Source organism: Maniola hyperantus, chromosome 8 (genome assembly GCF_902806685.2).
Source record: "Maniola hyperantus chromosome 8, iAphHyp1.2, whole genome shotgun sequence".
Lineage (NCBI taxonomy): Eukaryota > Metazoa > Arthropoda > Insecta > Lepidoptera > Nymphalidae > Maniola > Maniola hyperantus.
The window spans coordinates 10,156,079-10,180,882 of NC_048543.1; the positions used below are offsets into that span (position 1 = coordinate 10,156,079).

Sequence of the window (24,804 nt, forward strand, 5' to 3'; positions counted from 1 at the left end):
TCATTAGGTATTCATGTACCAGAATACAAAAACTATACCTACCTAGTACCTACCTACTTAAAGTCTAGGAATAAGAGAAAAAAAATATATAAGTAGGTAAGTAGGTAGAATATAAATTCTAAAGAAAACACCGGTGGTAGGTAAATATTATTCAAAATACAATAAAGTAGAAATAATTTCATCCAGTTTTTGTGCAAAAAACGATACCTACCAGAAGTCATTAAAGCTGAAATAGGTCACTGTTACCACCGCAAACGCGTACCTACTAGTACGACTTAACTACATTGCATAGCAGCATTCAGATTACAGACCATGCTCCAATTCCCTTTCAAGTAAATTCAGGCCCTGCACCTTGTTACCAACATCGAAAACAAAAAGTAAACCTTACCGATTTGAAAAAGTTGTTGGTTTACATTACTCTATCTACTGTTGGTTTAAAGTCCCTACCTACATCATAATTTAAAATATGTAATAGGGAGGTACCTATTCTTCGTGCAAGGATTTTCGCTTTTGTTTTCTAGCCGACTGCACCAGAAGGAGTGTAGTTTTTTTAACAGAAAAAACCATAGACAAACGCACTTTTTTCGAAAAGTAGGTAAACTTCTTCGATTTTGTTTGGTTGAAATGATTATACTGATGAACACAACAGTTAAATTTATTGGTGAAATCAATAATAAAGTTAATATTATTGCTAACTAACAGTCAAGTAGCTTTTTATCCCCTATAGGTAGGTACCTACCTAATAATAAAAAAATATTTGATAATGACTAACAAAATTTTGGTGGCCGTTGTTGTCACTTAGTATTTTCATTGTTGAGATTTTGCCTGAAAGTTTTCTCTGTAACGTAGGTAGGTATATCCCATGACTAATAAAGGATTTTTAAAAATTCCACCAAACGATGCTGAGTGGAATTCAGTTAGTCAGTTTATCCTTTTATAAATGTACCCACAGGCTTTATATAATTCAGGTAGGTAGGTACGTAATACATTTATGTCACTACTGAAGCCTTTCCCAGATTGCAGGGCTTTGACCTAGATATCAGCAGCAGTGACACCCATTGCGCTGTCAGAATTCCATTTACGTTGACAGGCAACGATGTGAAATCCTCCTCTTGACATTAAGAGCACTCTCGTTTCCAATTAGAGATTAATTGAGTCAGGGTGTCGGGATCCTTTGTCGGTTGCTCTCTAAGTGACAAACTAGGAAGCCAAAGTACCTACCTATATCGCTTGCTGTGCTCCAATTTTATCGAATTAAATTTAAAAAGGAAAGGGGGTTTCTTATTAATAATTTTTCTAGATTCGAAATTCGAACATGAATCAAGAATCACGATTGAAGAATGTACCAATCAGACCAGTTGGTCGCCGCGCGCTGTAAGCGTCGCACGCAATGTTTCGCGCTGTGTCTGTGAGTTGGAAGAAATATTGGTGGGGAACAGGTAGGTACGGAAGAAATAATCGAGAGACATCCTCCGCAAATAAATTACACGTTCCTATATTCGAGATAATTTATATTTATATCAGGAGAAAAATTCAACAGCACCATTGTTTTACTATGAAGCCATTCAAGCGTATCTATATAACTATAAAAAAAAAGTAGCAAGGACACGAAACGTTTTAATTATATAGCTGTTCTTGTACAAAACAATTATTTATTTTATCAGTCTGAAAAGATGTTCTTCAGAATGTATAGTGGAATTTGGCAGTAAAAATAGTTATACAAGAACTCTACCATTGAATAAGATACAAATATTTGCGTTCGCGCTCCATCGTACGTTTTCCGACTCCCTTCGACTATCTTCGGAACACGTGGTCGAAATATTTGACAGGTGTTTTTGGCAACCAACTCTTTCGACTTTCGAGTTTCAATTCCCATTCAATAGTCAACTTGGCATTGAAAAAAACATAGAGTAGTTACGTACCTACATTAAAACTCGATCGCAATTTTATTTTATCTTATTCATTAGGTACCTATTTTACAACGTAATTCAACATTCTACCTAAAAAGTGTTAGTAGTACCTACTGAGTAAGTACAAAATAAGAAGAGTACCTACTGTACGTATCCAGCAACGACGTTACACGGTAATATTTACCTTCAGCAGGTACAAACTTGAAGCTGTTAATCTGAAAAGTCTTTCAGCTAAATTAACTCAAGAGCAAAGAATGTATGGCTGAGGTATGTCTGTTGAAATGAAATAAAAACTATCGTAAGTTTTGACCGAGATGATATCATTAGTACCTACTTACCTATCTAGTGATAAAAAACCGGCCAAGTGCGACTCAGGCTCGCGCAATGAGGGTTCCGTACTACAGTCGTATTTTTTCGACATTTTGCAGGATAATTCAAAAACTATGATACATTAAAAAAAATTGTTTTAGAATGCACAGGTGAAGACCTTTCATGTGATACCCCATTTGATATAGTTAACTTACTTAGAAAATTTAAAATACAATTATTAGTTCATGACCACAATTTAATTTTTTTTGTGTGATCTAACCCTAAATTCACGGTTTTCAGATTTTTCCCCAAATTTCAACTTCCTTTTGAGGTACGGAACCCTAAAAACTGTTACATACATTAATATTAATGATATTCAATGATTATGTAGATTTAGGAAAAACAGCACACGAAGAATGTTGTTGTTATTTCTAATATAAATAAAATAGGTAGGTGGGTAACTAGGGGAAGAGGTCCTTATAATATTTTATTAACTAGTAATTACCCATAACTGTAGTATGCTTGAAAATTATTGCTTTTCCTGCGGCCTAAATTCTAAGTTAGTGACCTTGCTCTACCGGCATCTAAATTCTGAAAGTCCCGGCTAAGTCGTTAACAGTCGTTTCAAAGATTAGGTCAGAGTAACAGACTCATTGCGACACGTTTCTCTTGCGACTTGCGCTTTGTCGATGAACTATTTGATGACCTCACACGGATATTAATTTCTATTGGTTAACTTTATACTTATTCAAATGAGAACCAATAACTACCCACGTTTGTTTAGGGGACACTACTATTGAATTCCTATTAAAAGGAAAACCTCGAATAATAGTTTTTTTATAAACAATCACAATCACGTTGTATACAACTCTAGGCACGTTTCGCATTAATTCAAATATTATTACACGCAGATGCGTTCAGAATATTTACACAATAATTAGATTGTGATTGGTCTCAATTAAGAATGTTAACGACTACTCATTGAACCTTATTCCGACTTGTAAATGTATAGTGTATAGTACGTACTGCCTATTGCAGAGACTTTAATAGGGCACTTTTTAGGATTCCATAACCAAAGGGTGCCAAACCTGAGTTACCGGATCGGACGCTCTGAGTTGCTGTCTGTGTGTGCGCGTCTGTCCGTTTGTCACAGAGGTCTACAACTTTAGCCACAATAGGTAGCCAGTACAATTTTTTACAGACTACGTGTTCCTCTTAGTATTTAAACCTCTAAAATAATAAAAACTAATCCCAAAAGCTCAAAAAAATTGCATTTATTCACCTCCATCTTAAAACCGGTATTACAATAAACATTCCATAGTACTTAACAAGAAATAATTAATTAAAAATTAGGGTTCTGTACCGAATTGTTTGTCAGGCGCTATCATTAACCGACTTCCAAAAAGAATGTGATTCACAAGTCGGCCCGTTATTTTTTTGTCCAAGGTTTCTGGACTAATTTGCATCTTTTTTAATCAACGTAACGTTCCTAAATAAAAAATAGGTAGCCTTTGTCACTCTAAAAAAAAATCATTCAGGTAGTCATCCAAAAATATCATGTCGATCGAAGGAAGGACAAACCAACAAAAACATTCATTTTTGCATTTATATTATTATTAGGGTGTATATTATTTGTGGCCTATTGAAATAAATGACTCTACTGTAGATATATAAATATTTACGTCTAGAGAAGTCCCGACTCACTTACTGTCTGACTCACCAACGCACGCCCAGCCTGAATTGACAATTGGACCCAGTAAGCACGGAATACCATAATTAAAACAAGGAATAAGGCCGGATTTTTCAAAATTCTCACGAAAGCTAAGCCGCAAGCGGTCACTAGTAAGACATTCATAAATAATTTATGGAGCACTAGCTTATGCTCGCGATTTCGTCCGCGTGGAATTAGGGGTTTGAAATTTGTGTACTTAGTACACAAAATTTGAAACCCCTAGCCCGATCCGTCCAGTAGTTTGAGCTGTGCGTTGATAAATCAGTCTGTCAGTCACCTTTTCCTTTTATTATATTTGATTTACGCAAATTATAATCAAAAATTTTGTTCAATATAAATAATAATCAGTGCCCTTATTATAAACGCGAAAGTGTGTTTGTTTGTTGGTTTGTTGGTTTATTGGTTTGTTGGTTTGTTGGTTTGTCCTTCAATCACGTCGCAACGGTGCAACGGATTCACGTGATTTTTTGCATGGGTATAGATAAAGACCTGGAGAGTGACATAGGCTCCTTTTTATCCCGGAAAATCAAAGAGTTCCCACGGGATTTTAAAAAACCTAATTCCACGCGGACGCAGTCGCGGGCATCAGCTAGTATATAATAATTAAGTACGAGTAGGGAGGTAAATATAATGTAGACACAATTACATACCTAATAGGTACATGTAGGTGGTGGTTTACGTAACTTCTAGATATACAACATATTGTTATCACGCAATAGTTAGCTGGTAAGGTAGGTATAATATTATAAACGGCGGTAAAAAGTTATTAATAAATAATTAAAACGTATTTTATATAGCGCTCATAAAAATAAATTGTTATTAGGTACCTACCTATTTATTAATGAAAAGTAAGTATTTTTTTGAGTACTTCGGTCTCATAATGAGAAAAAGTAAATACGACCTCCTTCATCTCATTATTCAGGGAAAAATAGCCGGCAGAAGACCAACCAGCCGAATAAGAACATCGTGTCTACCATCGTGTCTAATTTACGCCACTGGTACGAGAAGAGTACCCAATCTCTTTTCCGTGCAGCAGTGTCCTAGGTGCAGATAGCCCTAATGATTGCCAACCTCCGTTAGGAGACGGCATTTCAAGAAGAAGAAGAAGTATTCTTTGTGCAGGACAAACCTATGCACCAAACAGTATTTATTAATCTCTATTATATTATTTTATTAATATATTTAAGTATTTACTATCAATTTTTAGGTCTGGTAGATCTATGGATTCCAAACATTCCAAATCAGTGGTAGAGTCACAGGCGTAGCCTAGCAGACTCAAACTTAAATCATTTATTCAGATTGGGTATTATTGTAATACACTTTCTGATTGTTATTTGCTTGAATATTTGCACTACAATGATGTAGTGGTTTAAAACTAACCAAACCAAATCCAATCCAAACCCGCCTGAGAAGAGCGCACAAAAAACTCAGCCGGGTGGGTATAAAGAGACATATAAGAGACGATAGTTGTCTCCTACATTAAATACATATTTTTTTACTTCGATTTCAAGAAAAGGTGAAAAGATAACGTAAAGAATAATATCCTCTAAGTACCGTCAATGAGCATTGTTCGGTACCTAGTAGGTACTGAACATACCTACTCAGACAAGCAAGCCGTCAAGCGCACGAACATGCAGAATAGAAATCAATATCACTATTTTATTCTGTGTCGTAGAGTTAAAAAAACTTTAAACATATGAATAACAATAGAAAATACAATATTTTATATTATTTTATAGGGCCTACCCACTTCTATATAATGGCCATTAGCCTTGTCACGGTGCAATAATTCTTACGAACAGGTTCTGCCTCGGTCAATGCACAGCACATGCTTATTAGATACTTGTTTTTTATTGGGACTTAGAATATCCACCTGATTGGGGACCAAACCAAATAATATTTATAGGCCATTAGTGATATAATATATGGCCAATAGATGGTATATTAGATATACCCAAAAAATTCTAAGCCTATACCTACCATCGCTCGCGTACGTAAGGAATAACTTTTTTGTAATGTAAGTTTCATCACTGGCGGCGTTCGTTTATGTATGTATGTATGTATATACTTTATTGCACCACAGAAACACAAATGACAGGTTACAAAAAGAAATCTTAATAAGTAGGTACAAAAAGGCGGTCTTATCGCTAAATAGCGATCTCTTCCAGACAACCTTAACGCTAGGGAAAAAACGAACAAATGGACAATGGGAGGTGGTGTAAAATAAACCTAAATACCAATAGCTAAATAAACTAAACCATATAATAAGAATATAAAATACATATTGTTAATACACTAATACATACAAATAAAGTATAATAGACATACATAAGACTACATAGATATATATACACATATAGATTTAAATAATAAACTATGCCGTTACTGATGATAGCAAAGAGATAGGTAATGATCTTTGACGTCAATTTTAAATTTGTTAAGGGATTCAGCACGATGGATTTGCGAGGGAAGCTCGTTCCATAAACAGATAGCAGTGACCGTGAAGGAATTCTTAAAGTATTTTGTCCGATGTGTAGGTGGCGCTAGAATGAGTTTTCCCGCTGATCGTAAAACTCTATCTGGTCTGTCATGGCCTAGAAATTTGAAATTTTCTTTTAAATAACTTGGAGTCATTGGATTGAACAATACACAGTACAGAAGAGAAACAATGTGCAGATTCCGGCGAAAGCGAATGGGTAACCATTTGAGCTTTGAACGAAATTCGGAGACATGGTCATATTTGCGCAAGCCAAATATAAACCTAATAGCAAGGTTTTGGATTCGCTCAAGTTTATTAAGTTGGTCCTCGGTTAAATCAATGTAGCTTGCGTCTGCATAATCGAGAATAGAGAGCAGTAAAGATTGAGCTAACATAATCTTAGTAGGAATGGGAAGCAAAGAACGTAGGCGCCTGAGAGAACCCATGGCAGCAAAGGTCTTTCTACTGAGTTCCTTTAATTGATGAGACCACGAGAGAGTAGTGTCCAAGTAGACATCGAGATTTTTCACAGTAGCACTATAAGGTATAACAACACCATTTAATGTAAGTATTGGTAGATTATCCCAATCAACCCTCGAAATCAAGCCAGCACCACCAATAATAATAGCCTGGGATTTACAAGGATTCACTTTTAAACCATAACTCTTACTCCATTCACTGACAGCCGCCAGGTCCCTATTAATAGTACAAATAGCAGAGGGCAAGTCTTCGAGAGTTGACTGAGTGTACACTTGGAGATCGTCTGCGTACATGTGATAGAGAGAAGTAATGATTTGGGAAATTGAATTAATGAAGATAGCAAAGTTTATATTTTCATCATTCGTTTATCTTTTAACTGACCAGGTTTAAAAACTTAAAAACTATAACTATAATATGTATAGGTAGTCCAGCGGCGAAGAGTCAATATAACACGATTCCTATCGGCTTCCCTTTAAGAATTGGCATAATATAGCGTAAGTAGGTACTATTCACATAAATTCCGTAATACGTTCGTAAATACAAAGGTTCGATCGTCACAAATGCTAATTTTTCTTTTGTTATTAAGTACTAATTTAAGTTAAAAACATAACAGCTAATGTAAGTAACATACACCTACGTCCTACAGTCCTACACCATACAAGCCGTAAAATATCGGATTCCCTAGTTAGATTTTTGCTTAGTATTTATCTCTTTCATTTCCCTAGCGAAAGCGAAAGTAGCGAACTAGGTCTGTCTCGCTCTACGGTCGACTAATAAAGACCACGCCAATTTAATCTGGCCCAGTAGCGAATACGAATTTGGAACTCTGACAGGTCAGACAAATTTGACGTAAATAACTCGGTTGGATCCGAGTTACCCTATAATACCTCCAAATTAAAAATTATATTAATAGTATTGTTTTAACAGGTACATGCTACTATTTTGAGTATTTTGTATTTTGAAGGGTTATTTGATATTGATACATTTGTTTTTGTGAAGCGGCCATGCTTGTTTGTTTTTAAAGTTGTTAGTGGTGTTTTATTTTGATATAATAAATTGGGGATGTGATTAATAACTTATAAGTGTAAGTTCACGGTAATTTTGATTCAGTTTGGTAAGTCGAAATCAGAAATGGCCTTAATTCACATAGATTGTTGTTTAACAGATTTCTTGTTACGTAACGATAGTAATTTTTCTAAATTAAGTTTTGAAAACAAAAATCGAACAGCTGATATTCTTTTAGATAAGTACGTTTCCGGCTTCCCTTTATCAGATTTTCACCCTTCGCCACTGATTAGGTACATAAGATTTTCGTTTTCTTTTTGGTCACAATCTACTTTTTAAGCGTAAAAGAATCACAAGGTCTGCATCGAAATTTGACTCACATTATGACATTAGCATCGCACATTTAAATCTTGATATGGCTCATTACTAACCTTGGTAAACTACCTTTAGGTAAGTATACATAATAATATTTGTAATTTTCTGTACCTATCTATATAAAATCATTTGTTTATGACGTAGGTACCGTGGTTGTAGCTACCGAGTCTTGCTACTCTGCGATTTTGAAAATACTTAGTACATTATGCGCGAATTTAACCTGTTGACGTCGAGTTTAACCTGTAATGACTTCAGGGCCAAAAATATTCGGATGGAACAGAAAAAAGTATTTTGATCAGAAGTGTGCTCTCATATTTTCAAGTTTATTTAAACTAGCTGATACCCACGACTTCGTTCGCATGGAATTAGGTTTATTGAAAATCCCATGGTAACTCTTTGATTATCCGGGATAAAAATAGCCTAGATAGCCTAGCCTATATCACTCTCCAGGTCAAACTAGGTACAAAAAACTAAAAGTAACTCTCCAGGTACAAAAAATCACGTCAATCCCATGCACCGTTGCGACGTGATTGAAGGACAAACCAACAAACAAACACACTTTCGCATATATAATAAGGGTACTGATTCTTTATAATGTACCTATGTACCTAGGTGTGCAAGCAAAAAAATAAAAGGAGCTATTTATTTCCTACCGGTAATTCTCCGTTTGTATTGCTCACATGCCTCACATGCTCGTATGTGTAAGTACGTGATTATACTATTGTTTACTTGTAAATTGTTCAACGTAGAAAATCTGGGGCGAGTAGGTTTAAACACGTATTTATAAAACGTACGCGAAAGGTTCTCTTCATGCGGCTATTCATAAAAATATTTTTACCTTCCACGAAACATCTATACCTAGCTACTTAGGGTTGCGTACCCAGAGAGCAACAGTCTCTTGGTCAGTCAAAATGGCGAAAATCAAGTTGCTCCACAAACGGGTCGGAAATCGCAGGTCCAGCGAACTTGTATCAGTAGAGGTCAGTGGAATAGACCCTTTACGTCAATGTCGAATCATGAAGTATGTATTGCCAAAAAAATAGAGGTGATTTAGTTTTCCGCATTTGGCGTATCCTTGAGGTCCTAAAATAGCATTATCACGTTGGAATTTCTCTTCCGTTTTCCTTATACACTAACAAATTTTCAATATACCTACCTCACTATCATCATTATCTTAACCCATTACCAGCCTCTACTGGGTCAAAGTCAAAGCCATAGTAGTCGTAGCCATTTAATTTTTCGAGAATAATTTTACTTTGAACAGTAAACATCTACCCATCTACCTTAGATAGGTACTTTGTTACATAGTTGTAGTGTAGTAGTACCCTTAAAGACAGTAATAAAATTTTAATGATAGGTAATTAATCCATAAACATACTACCTAAGTACTTACTATCTCGATAATATAATAAGAATAACAATAATATATAACACAACATAGCTTAAAGACGCATCTAAATTATTTTGGTGCAGTTGTGCAAGTAGAATAATATTTTGATTTATTTCGATAATATTATTTATTTATTTATCAAGTACTGCTGACGTACTAAATCTTGGATACTAATATTATTATTATGAAGAGGTACCTGCCTAAAATGTGTCAGTTTGTCAGTTTGTATGAAGCTTCAGAACTAAGTTTCTCAGATTCTGAAAAAATGTTTACTTCAAAATAGCTACATGTATGAGAGTAGTCACTAAAATCCTCCATACTAATATTACAAATGCGAAAGTGTGTCTGTCTGTCTATCTGTCTGCTAGCTTTTCACGGCCCAACAGTTTAACCGATTTTGATGAAATTCGGTAATTCGGAAATTCTTACATCCCGGAAAAGGACATAAGGCTACTCTTATCTCGAAAAACCAAAGAGTTCTTACGGGTTTTTAAAAACCTAAATCCACGCAGACGAAGTCGTGGGCATCATCTAGTTAGGCTTTAAACTATAGCGCAATATTGCACAATTCCTGTTTAGTTAACGCGGACAAAGGCTAGTACTTATTAAACGGCAAACGCTAACCCATATTATTTAACAGTGAACGAACACAATTAGGTTCTAATTAAAGCAACCGGATTCATGCCGGTATTGTGCAACATTGTTAATGATTTCGGTGAATCAGAGTGTTTCTATGATGTGACATGATATCTAAAATATAAATATATAAAAGGAAAAGGTGACTGACTGACTGACTGACTGACTGACTGAATGACTCACTGATCTATCAACGCACAGCTCAAACTACTGGACGGATCGGGCTGAAATTTGGCATGCAGATAGCTATTATGACGTAGGCATCCGCTAAGAAAGGATTTTTGAAAATTCAACCCCTAAGGGGGTGAAATAGGGGTTTGAGATTTATGTAATGCACGCGGACGAAGTCGCGGGCATAAGCTAGTAAAAAATATAATATAGAAATACACACTCTGTGAAAATTTCAACTCTCTACCGACGTATTATGGTTCATGAGATACAGCTCGCTGACAGACAGACGGATAGATGGACGCACAGCGGAGGCTAAGTAATAGGGTCCGAATTCCGAAACCCTAAAAAGCACAAAACCGCAAGCGAGTTTTGCCGGTGAACACACAAAAACTGCGGCAAACCTCGTGCATCGATAAAATATGGGACTTTAGGGTCTTGTTCACAAATCGCGCGAGTTCTGTTTATTTCAGTCTTTTAACCTCGGCCGAGCAAGTTTAGGGTGCCTGCCCACTGAAGCGGAGCGGAGCGGAGGTGTTTTTTTTTAATAAAAATGGCGAGCAAAAGAGCAGGCGGGTCACCTGATGTTAAGTGATTACCGCCGCCCATGAACATTTGCAGTACCAGAGGAACCACCAATGCGTTGCCAATGCGTATAGACCGGTCAGAGTTTTATCAGATGACGGAATAAAAATATAACGTTATTTACCGACAATCTGATTGGTCTGCTCAACACATCTTCGCTCTGCTCCACTTCAGTGGACAGGCACCCTTAAATACAAGTGCGTCAATACCCGGCTTCGATTGATCGTTTAGAGGGAAGTCAATGTGTACGCAAATCAATAAACGCATCGCGCTGATTGCATTGTATTGACTTTTATTACCATCACAAATGAAAGCACCCGATGTTATAGATACCTAATTATGTTTGGCATATTTCGTGGTTCAACGACATGTTATTATTATAATGTGAGTAACGGGATTTTTTTACAATACGTAAATCTTCTAAACATGGAACAGCATTCTTGCCTTCCCGGCATCCGAGAAGGCAAGGATGCTACACAAATTGGTATTAAGAGGAATTAGACGTAGAAAGTAACACATTTTTGTATGCGGTTTAAACTCTACAGGGGTGACATGCTCACTTTGTGAGTAAACCCCTATAAATGTATTAGATTTTTAAAAATAGTAAGGGGTACAGATTATAGAGACCTATTTATACAGGAGGTTATTTTGGGCAGCGCAATCAGTACAGCTATTTCAGTAATTTGGTCTTTTAGATATAAAAAACCGGTCAAGTGCGAGTCTGACTCGCTCACGCAGGATTCCGTACCATCGTACAAGAAACAACATTTTGAAATTTTTACTAGGTATTTGTTCATGAGATAGCCGCTGACAGACAGACGGACTGACAGCGGAGGCTAAGTAATAGGATCCCACTGACACCCTTCGGGTACGGAACCCTTAAAATTGAGAAATCTTGCATTTCAAAAATAAATAATCAGCTTTTAATTAATTTTTTAATTAAACTTTAAATTAATTGTATTGAATTAATTAATAAATCCATACTAATTTTATAAATGTGAAAGTGTGTCTGTCTGTCTGTCTATCTACCAGCTTTTCACGGCCCAATAGTTTAACCGGTTTTGATGAGTAGGTACAGAGTTAGCTTACATCAAGCAAGCAACATAAATAAAATTTTAGTTATACAAAAAGCTTAAGAGTAGTGTATTCGTAGCGCGCTCCTAGCAAACGTAGTTCAGTTCTCACTTTAATATTACTTAAGCAATCATTTGAAAAGCTGTGATAGCCTAGTGGTTAGGAAGTACGCCTTCTAATCGGAGGTCGGGGGTTTGACCCCGGGCCTCTAAATTCTCGGAGTTATGTGCGTTTTAAGTAATTTAATGTCACTTGCATTAACGGTGAAAGAAAACATCGTGAGGAAACCTGCATACCTGAAAGTTCCCCATAATGTTCTCAAAGGTGTGTGAAGTCTACAAATCCGCACATGGCCAGCGTGGTAGTCTATGGCCAAACCCCTTCTTACTCTGACAGGAGACCCGTGCTCTGTAGTGAGCCGGCGATGGATTGATCATGATGAATCATTTGAATATTGTGTGCATGTGTAAAGTTGAAACTACACATTTTTACGGAAATATAACACACCACGGATATTCGTTTCTAAGAAAATTTCAGTTAGTTTGATTGGATTCACAACGTTTGTGTGGAGAGCGCTGTAGAAACTTCTCTTAAACGGTTTGCATAATAAATAATAATATAATATATTGAAAATTAAAAAAGCATCAAAGAAATGACTTCCAGGTTTGCATATAAATTAAAAATTAAAAATCCAGGTCATAGCTCAAATGTTAGATGCTATGTTAGAGTGGAAATGCGGTTCTAACTCAATGTTGACTGCAGTGAACATAATGAATAGTGGCAGTGTTTAAGTAATTACTAATTATATTACTTTATTCATTACTAGTTGACCCGCCCTGCCCCCCAATTGTGTAAGAATAACCATTTCATGGCTATCGCAATCGTCAAGAATTCTGCCCTTTGATTGGCTGTGAAAAAATGTAAACAGCGAATCAACCAATCAAAGGGCAGAATTTCTTGACGATTGCGATAGCCATGAAATGGTTATTCTTACACAATTGGGGGGCTGGTTTCTAAGCGAGTCTAAACATGTTTTTTTTAATAAATAAAAAACATGTTTTCCTTAAAATCATTATCTTAAATAATGATATCTAGCCCCATAAACTACCGCTATACAAAAAAATCACGTAATTTTTATTACTACAGTACAAGACCCTATTCAATAACCGACTTACTGATCAGAATATAAGAACCAAAAATCAAAATATGTAAATTATATCATTATTAAAGGTTTCAAGGAAGTTAAAACATAAATTATCATAATCAATCTATAGATAAAGCATTTAAAAGGCGCTTAGCACAATATCTTATCTTTAAAATAATATTATAATCCCGAAGAAAAGAAACAAAAACAAAATAATTGTTTTACTATGTACCTATCTCATTTTTATGGATTTTATCTAGGACCTCGATAAACATTTTATCTGAATGGGACAAATCCCAGACAGTTTGTTACTTTTTTTAATTGACAGCTGATAATGAAATATAGATAACAAACGATAGTAATTTAAAAATATAATATTGAAATAGAAGCTGTGTAGCTTAGGCGCGACGCACATCGGCCGAGTGGAGTGGAGCCCTTTGAGTCTTCGTTATTTTGTTTTCATTATTATCATTTTCAATCATATTTCAAAGCAAATAAAGCTGAGTTTATGCGTCAATTCTTATTTTATAACTTTGTGAAAAGCGATCGTGGTGCGTTTGGTAAGATATCTGCAGATATTATTATAAAAAGTATAATTTACGCATACAGACTACAGTGTTTTCTAATCGATCTTATATTTATTATAGTGCTCACACAAGGTTACTTTAAGATCAATATGTATAATAATATTTCGTAATCAGTACCTACGTAACTAGCGATAAAATCGTCGTCAGTTCGTCATGCTGACGCTGTCAGAGGCTGAACATCAAATGCAAGATATCGGTTCTACCCAACAACGACCATGCGCCGCTTGTATCCAGCAATTGGGATAATGCTTATGTAGAAAATAAATATTATTTCCCCCCCGACTCCGAGTGGCCTACTAACGCAACGTTCGTTGACCTCTGACGTCAGTTAGATCTTTTATTTGCAATATATAGTAAACTTTTACAAAATACAGTATTTTAAAAATATTTTTTAGTTTTTTTCATTGTCGTATCATAATAGTAATCATTTCGTTTTTGCTACCGTTCTGGCTACAGCCTGTATAATCTAATGATCTTGCGTGTTTTGAGCGTAAACAAATAAACAGAAAACTGGAGTTTAATAGACGCAATAAACTATGTAAGTTGTTTGATACCATTAAATTTACCATCTCTAATCAGCTAACTTACAATATAACAGAGTAGGTATAGGCTATACAGAGTGAATTCAAGACATTTAGAGATAGCGCGCATCACGGTAAATTTCCGTACGTTTTTTCCCCGCATAATCTGTGAACTATATAATAGAACTACATACTACACAGATATGCGCACACTGTTCAATTAATTCCGCACCGGATTTTGATAGATTCAAATTGACGGATTTTAAAACGCACCGCAACTCACCGCACCGTGGTGCGCGCCAGCTCTTACTGTAATGCGTATTTTCGGGAGAGCGATCTTTTATTTTTATTAGCCGACATCCAAAAAAGTGGATGGTCCTCATTTGATTGAATTTGGCTCATATAGGAACTATTATCTCGTGGTTTTTTCTATCGGATTTAAAAAATCACGCAAATCGTTTCAAAAATCTTGGAGAAACAAGATTCGATTATAAAAAACAAACATGAAAAATATGCAATAATTTGAGAAACATCTCTTTTTTATGCAATCGTAAGAACATTAATCTTTTTTGAATTGGAAAACAATAAAATATTATTTTATCAAACATGCAATAAATAGAAAAAGTTTCATCCTGTAATTTTTACTTAGGTGTACCTATTTATGTATTTTTACCTTTCTGGAAAATTCTTATGCAGATTTTTCAAATCACATAATAACATAACTAGCATAATTCCAAGTTAAAATAGAAGAACTTAGAAAGACAGTCTTCCGCTGATCACGACATCCAATAGACTTACGATGCATAATATAATATTTGCTTCTTTATTTATATTGCAAGTGATTAGTATTGTACTAGCTAATGCGAGAAATACAATTAAAAATGAATTGTCAAATATAAAACTTGGTGAGTCGATTTTAATTTGAAAAATTAAACATAAAGCCAAAGCCTAAATCGGTTTTAGTTCTTGCATTTTACGAAGGCCACTGACTTATGCTTGTGTTTAAGTCGTATTGGTATAAGTAAGGTACACTAAATGTGTGCGTTTGACAGCGCTTGCTCGCGACTGATTGGTCCGACATGCACGCACATTTACGCAATGACCATGTAAACGACGTAACCACAAGTAAAGTTCACTAGCCTTCGTGAATTGCAAGAACTGTAATTAAACGGATGGGACGTGAAAAGGTAACAGGCAGACAGATACACATTTATGTAGGGGACTGTGTAGCATGCACGTAGCATATTATACTGATATAGCTGCGAAGCTTTATTTTTGCAATATTATATAATGACACTGTAATAAAATTAACACAACCTACATTTGATACAATCATGAATATTAATTTGTATGTAGATACAATAGGGTATACAGTAGGTACACGTACACGGCAGAAAATAATGTACATGGGCCTTTAGAATGACATTTCGGCTTTGTAGAGCGTTGAATGCACCTAAGCTGTATGTTTTTTTTTTAATTTTAAGATAGGTACTAGTTACCCGTTGACTGCAATCTCACCTGGTGGTAAGTGATGATGCAGTCTAAAATGGGAGCGGGCTAACCTGGAAGGGGTATGGCAGTTTTATTAGGTATACCCCTCTGGTTTTTATGCGGCTAAATCGCTCGGCAGCATGATTTTGCCGGGTGGTCACTAGCCACGGTCGAAGCCCCTCATCAGACCAGACCCAGAGCAAATTTAGAAATTCTAAAGTTTCGAATTTCCCCTACCGGGAATTGAAGCTGGGACCTCCCACTAATAAGACCGCAGCGCTCTCCATTGCGCCAGGGAAGTCGTCAAAAAAATTTACAATGCTCTTTGTTTAATTTCAGGAATTTTACCAGACAGGACCAACCGAATTGAAGACATCTATCTACGTTTTTATAATGGGTAAGTTGACACTTTTTAAGAAAAAAAGTATCTTCTCTTAATTTTTAAGACCTTCAATCTTAAAAATTCCAGTAACATACACACCTACCCACTGAGTAAAGTGATACTTCTACAATACATAACCACACGCATATCACAAACAAGAACGCTAGATAGCTATTCTGTGTCCTATAGTAAATAGTAGTAGTATAGTAATTGCTAAGTACCCATATTATAAATGCGAAAACGTGTTTGTGTGTTGTTTTGTCCTTCAATCACGCCGCAACGGAGCAACGAGCATTGAACAGAGATTTTTGCAATAGACCTTAATATTGTTGAAACCGAGACGGGCGGTCGCAAGTACTATTATTTATTATACAATAGTCATTTTCCTATTATATTAGAAATCGACAACAGCCTCGCTTACCTTTATTATTTTACTAGCTCATGCCCACGACTTCGTTCGCGTGATTAAGTTTTCAAAAACCCCGTGGGAACTATTTTTATTTTGCGGGATAAGAAGGAGCCTAGGAGTTTCTAACCACCTCTAACTAAGTATAACCGCTATAACCATGGAATCAATCACGTTGATCCGTTGCGGCGTGATTGAAGGACAAAACAACAAACCCGCAAACTAACACACTTTCGCATTTATGATGTGGGTAGTGATTCTGTCTTCCTTGCTTTCATGAAAACAATATCATAGCCTAGCCTAAAAAGGATTCTTTAAATTCTTACAGAAATTCTTTCGAAGAATACGTGGACATACCGCTGCACCAGGCTTGCAAACTCGTCGAGGTCAAAGGCTTCGATAACAACAACCCCACCGTCCTATATATCCACGGCTTTATCGAGACTGCTCAACAGGAAAGTGTACAGGTAAGGTTGTCTTGCATTTTTTAGGGTTCCGTACCTACCTCAAAAGGAAAAACGGAACCCTTAAAGGATCACTTTGTCTGTCTGTCAGTCAAGAAACCTACAGGGTACTTCCCGTTGACCTAGAATCATGACATTTGGCAAGTAGGTAGATCTTATAGCTGACATTTGGGGAAAAATCTGAAAACCGTGAATTTAGAATTTAGAGTTTATTTAAACTAATAATTAGTATTTTCAACTTTCGAAGTGAGATAATTATATCAACTGGGGTTTCATATGAAATGTCTTCAGCTGTACATTCTACAACAGATTTTTATTTATTTTTTTGCATCATAGTTTTTGAATTATCGTGCAAAATGTCGAAAAAATACGACTGTAGTACGGAACCCTCATTGCGCGAGCCTGACTCGAACTTGGCCGGTTTTTTTAAATACAAACTAGCTGCCCCGGCGATCTTCGTACCGCGTAACAGTCGATTCTTTTCAGGATTTTTTTTAAATTTTTCTCTCCATAAGAACCATCCCCGTACTTCACGGTATATTATAAAAAAAGAATTAGCGAAATTGGTTCAGCTGTTCTCGAGATTTGCGAACAGCAACACATTTTGCGATTCATTTTTATATATAGATAGCGAGCAAACGAGTAGGCGGGTCACCTGATGTTAAGTGATCGCCACCCATTAACGTTTGCAGTACCAGAGGACGCATGTTGCCGCATGCGACAGTGCGGCATTTTATAAGTGGTGTTTTACACCAAATTTTTCGGCCTTGGGCAGCACGCGATAATCAGCTATTTTACTTTACTTCGTCTACTTGGATCTAGGTTTTTAAAAATCTCGTGCGAACATTTTGACTTTACGGTATAAAAAGTAGTCCATGTCCATTTCCTGTATGTATTGCAAGCTATCTTTGTACCAAGTAGGTAACTAACTTCTTGTTGATCTAGGTTTTTAAATCCTGTAAAACCCTTTGATTTTCCTGGAACAAAAGTAGCCTAAGACGTCCCTCAGACGTAAGGTCTCTGTACCAAATTAAAAATTTCGGCGAAATTGGTTGAATTACCGTGTAAGCTAACAGACAGAGAGACATACTTTCGCATTTATAATATTTAAGGATGAATTAATCATGACGCCTAGGCTGCCTTCAAAGAATGCTTGGTAGATGCGTCGAATAAGCTTAAATTTGAAGGAAGCCTTGTGATGCAAGAATCTAGCCCGCAAAGTCTAAAGTCCGGTTCAGTTTGAATATACGAGAATGTTTTACGTGGATGGAATCGTACCTACATAATTATGCGATATTAAAATTATTACAAAACTAAAAACAATTGTATCCAAATACCTTGACACCGACTCCAAAGTCACGTAATAGCTCGCAATGAGGAAAATTGAGGAAAACGTTTATGTTTATGTGGTTTATAATCTTATCCTTATTTTTGTGTCTATTTCTTCTTAGGTCATGGTGAACGCGTACTTAGAAACACGACCGGATACCAATATCGTATTATTAGACTGGTCTAATATGTCTCATGGCAATTATTTGGTTAACGCTGCTAGGAACACGAAAAAGGTAGCTAATTTATCTCATAGCCCCATAGTCCGCGACAGGTCGAGATGGCAATCGGGATATGAGGCGGGGGGACGCCCCGCACACCCGCACGTTACCGCGCTCGCCCGCACCGGGTTAGCGCGGAGGCTGTGCGGGTGTGCGAGGCGTTCCCTCCCCGATTGTCATTTCGACCTGTCGCGTACTATTTACCACGTTCAGTTATTCCTTTTAGTTGTTCATTACAAGATGATGCCTGCGACTTCGTCCGCGTGGACTTAGGTTTTCAAAAATACTGTGGGATTTTCCGGGATAAAAAGTAGTCGATATCCGTCTCCAGGGTGCATGCTATCTCTAGTACATGTACTATAACAAGTACCTAGATGATAAAAATGAAATGTATTTGAATTTTGAATTGCCGCTATAACAACAAATCAGAACTAAAAATTTCCAAATTGCCGACATAAAAATTAGAAACAGATATTTCTTGTACGATAGTACGGAACCCTTCCTGTGCGAGTCCGACTCGCACTTGACTGTTTTTTTATGTAACAAGTGTAATTAATATTTCAGGTTGGAGCTGTAACAGCAGAACATCTAAATAAACTCATAGAAGCTGGCCTATCAATAGAAAAATTGCAAATTGTAGGTCATTCCCTCGGCAGCCATGTTGCCGGCTATCTTGCACGACATCTCAAAAATAAATACAGCAAAACTATTAAAAGGTATACTAGATATCTACCTATCTTATAAGTAAGTAAAGTTCTAGGAGTCTTTGTCACTGATGGTTTGAGTTCTCGGATGCAGACAGGACTATAGTCTCAGCTATAGTGTTCAGCTTCAGTATAATTTGAGTCACGAAGAAAAAGCTTTGACCTTGGCTGGTTTCAGATTCAGACTATTGGTTTTTTCTGCGTATTTTATGCTTGTTTGGTACACTCCGTCGGAAATATCTGCTAACCTGGCTTAATAATAATAATGATAAAAAATAAATTCTTTATTAAGGCAACAGAGACCCATATTTTGTTAGTATAGACAATGCTTAAAAAACTATGTTATTTTAGTTTAGTTTAGTTTAATATTCTTTATTGTACACCAAAAAATAAAAAAAAGACACAAAAAGAAACATGTAAAAGAAGAACATACAATCAGCGGCCTTATCGCTGTGAAGCGATCTCTACCAGGCAACTAGGTTGAAGAGGATTTAAGGGCTAGTGAAAACTGGGTTTAAGGTGTACGTAAGTTGTTAGGGAACATAAAGATAATAATTATAATATAAGTAATATGTATATTAATAGGCACAGAAATGCCTTAATAATAATATATAGATAAAGATATACACAGGTACATATATAATACATAATATATATACATATATTAATATATAATATAGTGATAGATGAATAATAAATATACAACAATAATATTATGAGTAATATTGATGTTTTAATTGTAGGATAATATATTTAATAATGTGTAATTACATAGAAGGGTTCTGACAGTTTAGATAGTGTTTATATACACGAGTCTTGAAAACGTTGAGAACGTTAAGTTATTATACGTACCTTGTTAGTAAGTACTAGGTACCTATATTTTGTTAGGCAATAGGCACTGGTACTGGCAACGGTACTGTGCGTTGCTTCGGAGAACGTAGTGTTTAAATACTTTTTGGGTAGGTACTAGATAGGCAAAAATTGGCGAGCTGCGGGGAAGCGCGAGGGCAAACGCATTCCAGCGAGGTGCTCAGATATTTCCGACGGGTTGTACCTTTGTGCATTTATAGGCGCGCTATATTTCGCGCTATAACAGGTAAACTCAACGCGTACGCACGCACAAGAATGCCACCGCCGGCGCCGCCGAGAAGGATTTATCGATCTATTCAGTTGTACGCGAAGGCTGAGGTGTATAATATGTTGGTGCATGATTGATTCGTCATTCAACCTTTTGTTTCTCGCGCAGAATGTTGAAACAGTACCAATGCGCAGGCACATACCAGAAATCGTCCAGACGTCTAACGTCCAGAAATATTTTTAAGGACTAACTGGATTCTATATTTAAGTCCATACAAAATTTTATGGATATTATTTCTGATGATTCTCGGTTCGATCTCGGACACGTAAAAAAAGCTGTGTGTGATAACCTAGTGGTTAAGACATTCGCCTCCTTGTTCTCAAAGGTGTGTGAACTCTTCCAAATCCCTCTCATTCTGAGAGGAGACCGCTCTGTACCTACTGAGCCGGCGATGGGTTGATCATGATAATGAAGAAATAAACCCGATTTGTATCTGACTTTACAGATTAACCGCCCTCGATCCAGCGTTCCCGGCGTTTTACCCGGACGGTGTCGTTATGGACCACGTCACGGAAAAAGACGCAGACTTCGTCGACGTGATTCACACAGATGCTGGCGGGTATGGGGCCCCGGTCAGAACCGGCACGGCAGACTTCTGGCCGAACGGAGGGAAAAGTGTCCAACCGGGTTGCCCGAGATTTGCACCTATTCCACTAACCGATGACAGTGAGTATACGAACAAATCTCGCTTGAGGCAAAATGCTCCAATGCCCAAGCGTTACTGAGTATTTTATGTAAGGGAGTGTGCCTCGTAATATATGCCTAATAAACTAGTAGGGTCTACACCAACTCAACAGAATTTCTTGATCGATACTGCAAGTAAATAGATATATTATTTCAGTTGCCTTTTAGGCGAACTTAGGAAAGTTTCCTAGTGAGGTTGTTTGTTTAATGTAGACCCTGCTAAATATGATTTCAAAAGTTTTTAAGTATTTTACTACTAACCTACTAAAATAGCAAGTTACAGTGGGCGTCAGCAAAAAAGAACTCTGTTTTGCGCTTGCGCAGTGCCACCGCCTTAATATTTCCTAAGATAACCTTTTGTTTTCCTCGTAGTAGGAAAGTATAGTATCTAAGCGTAGTTAGGTACATCTCATCTACTGTTATTTGAGTTATTTTTACCTGCCGCCAATTGTAGAGACATACAGTTACCGGGGCGATGAAGTTTCATCCCAAATTTATCTACACAAAAATTCAGAGCCAACTTTCACCCTGGAACGATCTTAACCCCGGCTACTGTGTTTATAAGTTCTTAAAATATTTAAGTTTGTTCACACTTAATTAAGTCATACTCGTTCCTCCTTTGAAAGAACTTTCACGTCTTAACAGAGATATGCTGCCATCGGAGACTTCTTTATGTAGGAAGTAAGTACTGGCTAGCACTTATTATCCACTATTACTAATTATTATACTAACTACAACTAACTATTTAATTACATTTTACGTAAAAAAACCCATGACCTTGTATCACGTATTATAACGTGTTGAATCACGTAATAGGCAATTAATCGATGGTGTTTCAAAATGAAGAGTGACGGCGGGGGCGTCTATTTGGTTTGGCAGTCTTCTCGGGATGTAGGGAGAGCCTCCAGATCACTCAGCGGTCTTTTTACGTAAAATGAACTGCACCCTAACGCAGACTACACAGGTAGCACTTAGCAGATATACTATCTCCTCATGCTTTGTTTTGTTAGTGGCATCTTATATCTTAAAAGGATGCACTGATTTTAAAGTGTTTGAAAACTGTTCTAACTGGTCGGTATACTTAGTTCCAAAGAGTTCTTGGTGATGGATTCAGACCCTACAGGGTGCACCGTAGCAAAGCGATTTGATATTTGATAAAACTTGTACTAACGCAGGGTCGAACAACTTTCAACAACCACGCGTTCGCGTCACACTTTGTCTGCCCAAGATTGTAAAGCAAAAGATGCTCACTTGATGTGAGGATATGGTGGTAATGGTCCTAGATTAATACACTAGATGCTATTACCTCGCTTCCATTACTATCATTACTACATACCAGTACTATTAGTGTTTAGTGACGCCGGCTCTTTCTGCAAAGATCAAAGGCGTTTGGTCACTGTATGATATTTCTTTCACATTGGTATTCAACGATCTTAATAGTACTATCACAAACGGCTGGAGATTTCCTGCCAATGTATTCTTTATAACAAAATCTGTTACAGATTTATGCAGTCACTGGAGGTCATGGCGATTTTATGCAGAATCTATACGAAACCCTGAAGCGTTCGCTGCATCGCCTGCTGATTCTTATCACAAATTTAGAGAAAATCAAACGCCAGAAGTTGGTATGGTCTATATGGGAGCTAACTGCGACAACAAGTTAGTACCAATTCATAGCGGAAAAAATTATATTCCTATATATTTTAATACTGACTTAATAATTTTACTATATATTTCAGAGCCCGAGGATCTTACTATTTAACGACCAACGCGGAATATCCGTTTGGCAAAGGAATGGGCGGTATATATTCCAATAATAAAAATACGAGGAATAAAAATCATAACCAAGGACGATAACAAAGTACTTACTTTATTGTAATGTGACTGACCGTTGAGGTCAAAAACACCATTTGATGGACATTGATGTAGCTATAAAGGTGATCACACACGGTCGCAAGAGACGCAAGGAGGCAATGTATTTTTAAGCATAATATTATTACTAGAAAAGTTAAAGGAAAACTGAGAGTTCGCCATAATGTTCTCAAAGGTGTGTGAAATCGGCCAATCTGCAGTTGGCCAGCATGCTAGCCTGTGGCCAAACTCTTGTCTGAGAGGAGAACCGTTTTCAGTAATGAGCCGGCGAAGCGCGAAGGATTGATGATGATGAGAAAAGCTAATGACTTCAGCATCATGAGTCGGCTAAAATAACCGCTGACACGTGCTGACGTTAACCATATTTCTTCGACGCGTCCTATTGGGCTGACACGTTCTGTACTGGCGGCTCTTGTAAGTCGTCTCGTCGTGTGCGATCACACATAATATGTTTCAAATTTCACAAAACGTACCTGCACCTTAGGATGTAAGTTAAGAGTAGGCTTTGTTAGATACTTAATAAGGCTTCGATATCTAAGTACAGCTCTACCAGATTACGCAACAACTTTAGTGCGTTGTACATTATAAATCACTGAGATACTGAACTACAAAATATTGGACTAAGAGCCAGCGCGTGCCAGACCTTCGTTTTTTTATAAATCTGAAAGTTTCTCTGCGTATTGTCCCCAACACTGGGAGGAATGTTTTTTCGGATCATGGCGGCTTTGGCAGATAATAGGCAAGGTGTAAAAAATCTTACGTTAAAATAAAAAGTCTATTTTTTTATATTTTCTTCAGACTAGTGCTAGAAATTACGTCATACATTGTCAGACACTTAGTATTATGGCAACCCCCTGCCCTTAATGTTTAAAAGTTTAAGGGTGTCTGGCAGGGTCGGTCTAACGACTGACACCTCGGACGTCCACGACTGTCTGGCAATGAATGCATGACGTGATTTTTCTTTTAATTAATATGTGGCACTTACGACTTTCAGCAGAAGTCAGAACATAAACTAATATGCAGAAGACGCGCACAAAATTGTATAGCAATGAACAGAATTGTTAAGTAATTGTAAGATTTTATACAAAATAAATCTATTAAAACTGACTATCCTAATTATATTATTTCTTAACTACCTTCGTTTTACTTTTTTTCATTTCAGATTTACGTCATTAGATTACATAGATATTTCTATCTACCTAAGTGGGTACAAATAGGCAAATTGAAAATTTTGTGATGCTTATTAAATTGATATTATATAATGATTGTTTGTGTGATATGTCTATAATCCATATAGGTAATTATTATTGCGGTTTATAAAATATAATAGAAAGAGAGCCAGCGTGTGCCAGATCTTCGTTATTTTATAAAAGCTGAAAGTTTCTCTGCGTACCTACTGTCCCCAACACAGGGAGGAATGTTTGTTTGGATATTCGTTTGGATCATGGTGGCTTTGGGAGATAACCGGTAGGTATCTAATAAAGGTGTAAAAAAATCTTACGTCAAAGTATAGTCTAAATTTTTATATTTTCTTAGAAATAGTATAAGAAATCACGTCATGCATTGCCAGACACTTAGTATGGTGACAACCCTCTGCCAGACATCCTGAAAGTTTTTAGGGTGTGTGGCAAGGGGTAAAAATATAAAAAATGTAATCCCCTCCTGTGTTAGGGACAATACGCCGAGAAACTTTCAGCATTTATAAAGTAACGAAGGTC

At 36.7% G+C, this 24,804-nt stretch overlaps 1 protein-coding gene across 3 annotated transcripts; it reads left to right on the forward strand.

Annotated features, from left to right (window-relative positions):
* The first annotated feature begins 1,363 nt into the window (after positions 1-1,363).
* Positions 1,364-24,196, forward strand: LOC117984387 (inactive pancreatic lipase-related protein 1-like). 3 transcript variants are annotated; one of them, XM_034971013.2, is made up of 8 exons: positions 1,364-1,439; positions 16,226-16,283; positions 17,003-17,141; positions 18,590-18,703; positions 19,253-19,404; positions 20,976-21,196; positions 22,717-22,873; positions 22,954-24,196. In XM_034971013.2, exons 1-8 carry the CDS (start codon positions 1,391-1,393, stop codon positions 23,069-23,071), a joined length of 1,008 nt encoding a protein of 335 aa, XP_034826904.1. In that variant the 5' UTR covers positions 1,364-1,390; the 3' UTR covers positions 23,072-24,196. The 3 variants fall into 3 exon arrangements, with proteins under 3 accessions (XP_034826904.1, XP_069356319.1, XP_069356320.1); XM_069500218.1 differs by lacking the exon at positions 18,590-18,703; XM_069500219.1 differs by lacking the exons at positions 22,717-22,873; positions 22,954-24,196 and adding an exon at positions 21,860-21,948.
* Positions 24,197-24,804: the final 608 nt, after the last annotated feature.

Excerpts from the sequence above, each read along its gene's own strand:
- LOC117984387 (XM_034971013.2), top strand. The coding sequence starts at position 1,391 with ATGTTTCGCGCTGTGTCTGTGAGTTGGAAGAAATATTGGTGGGGAACA. Across the intron at positions 1,440-16,225 it reads GAAATATTGGTGGGGAACAG|GAATTTTACCAGACAGGACC; the intron begins GTAGGTACGGAA and ends GTTTAATTTCAG. Across the intron at positions 18,704-19,252 it reads CTGCTAGGAACACGAAAAAG|GTTGGAGCTGTAACAGCAGA; the intron begins GTAGCTAATTTA and ends TTAATATTTCAG.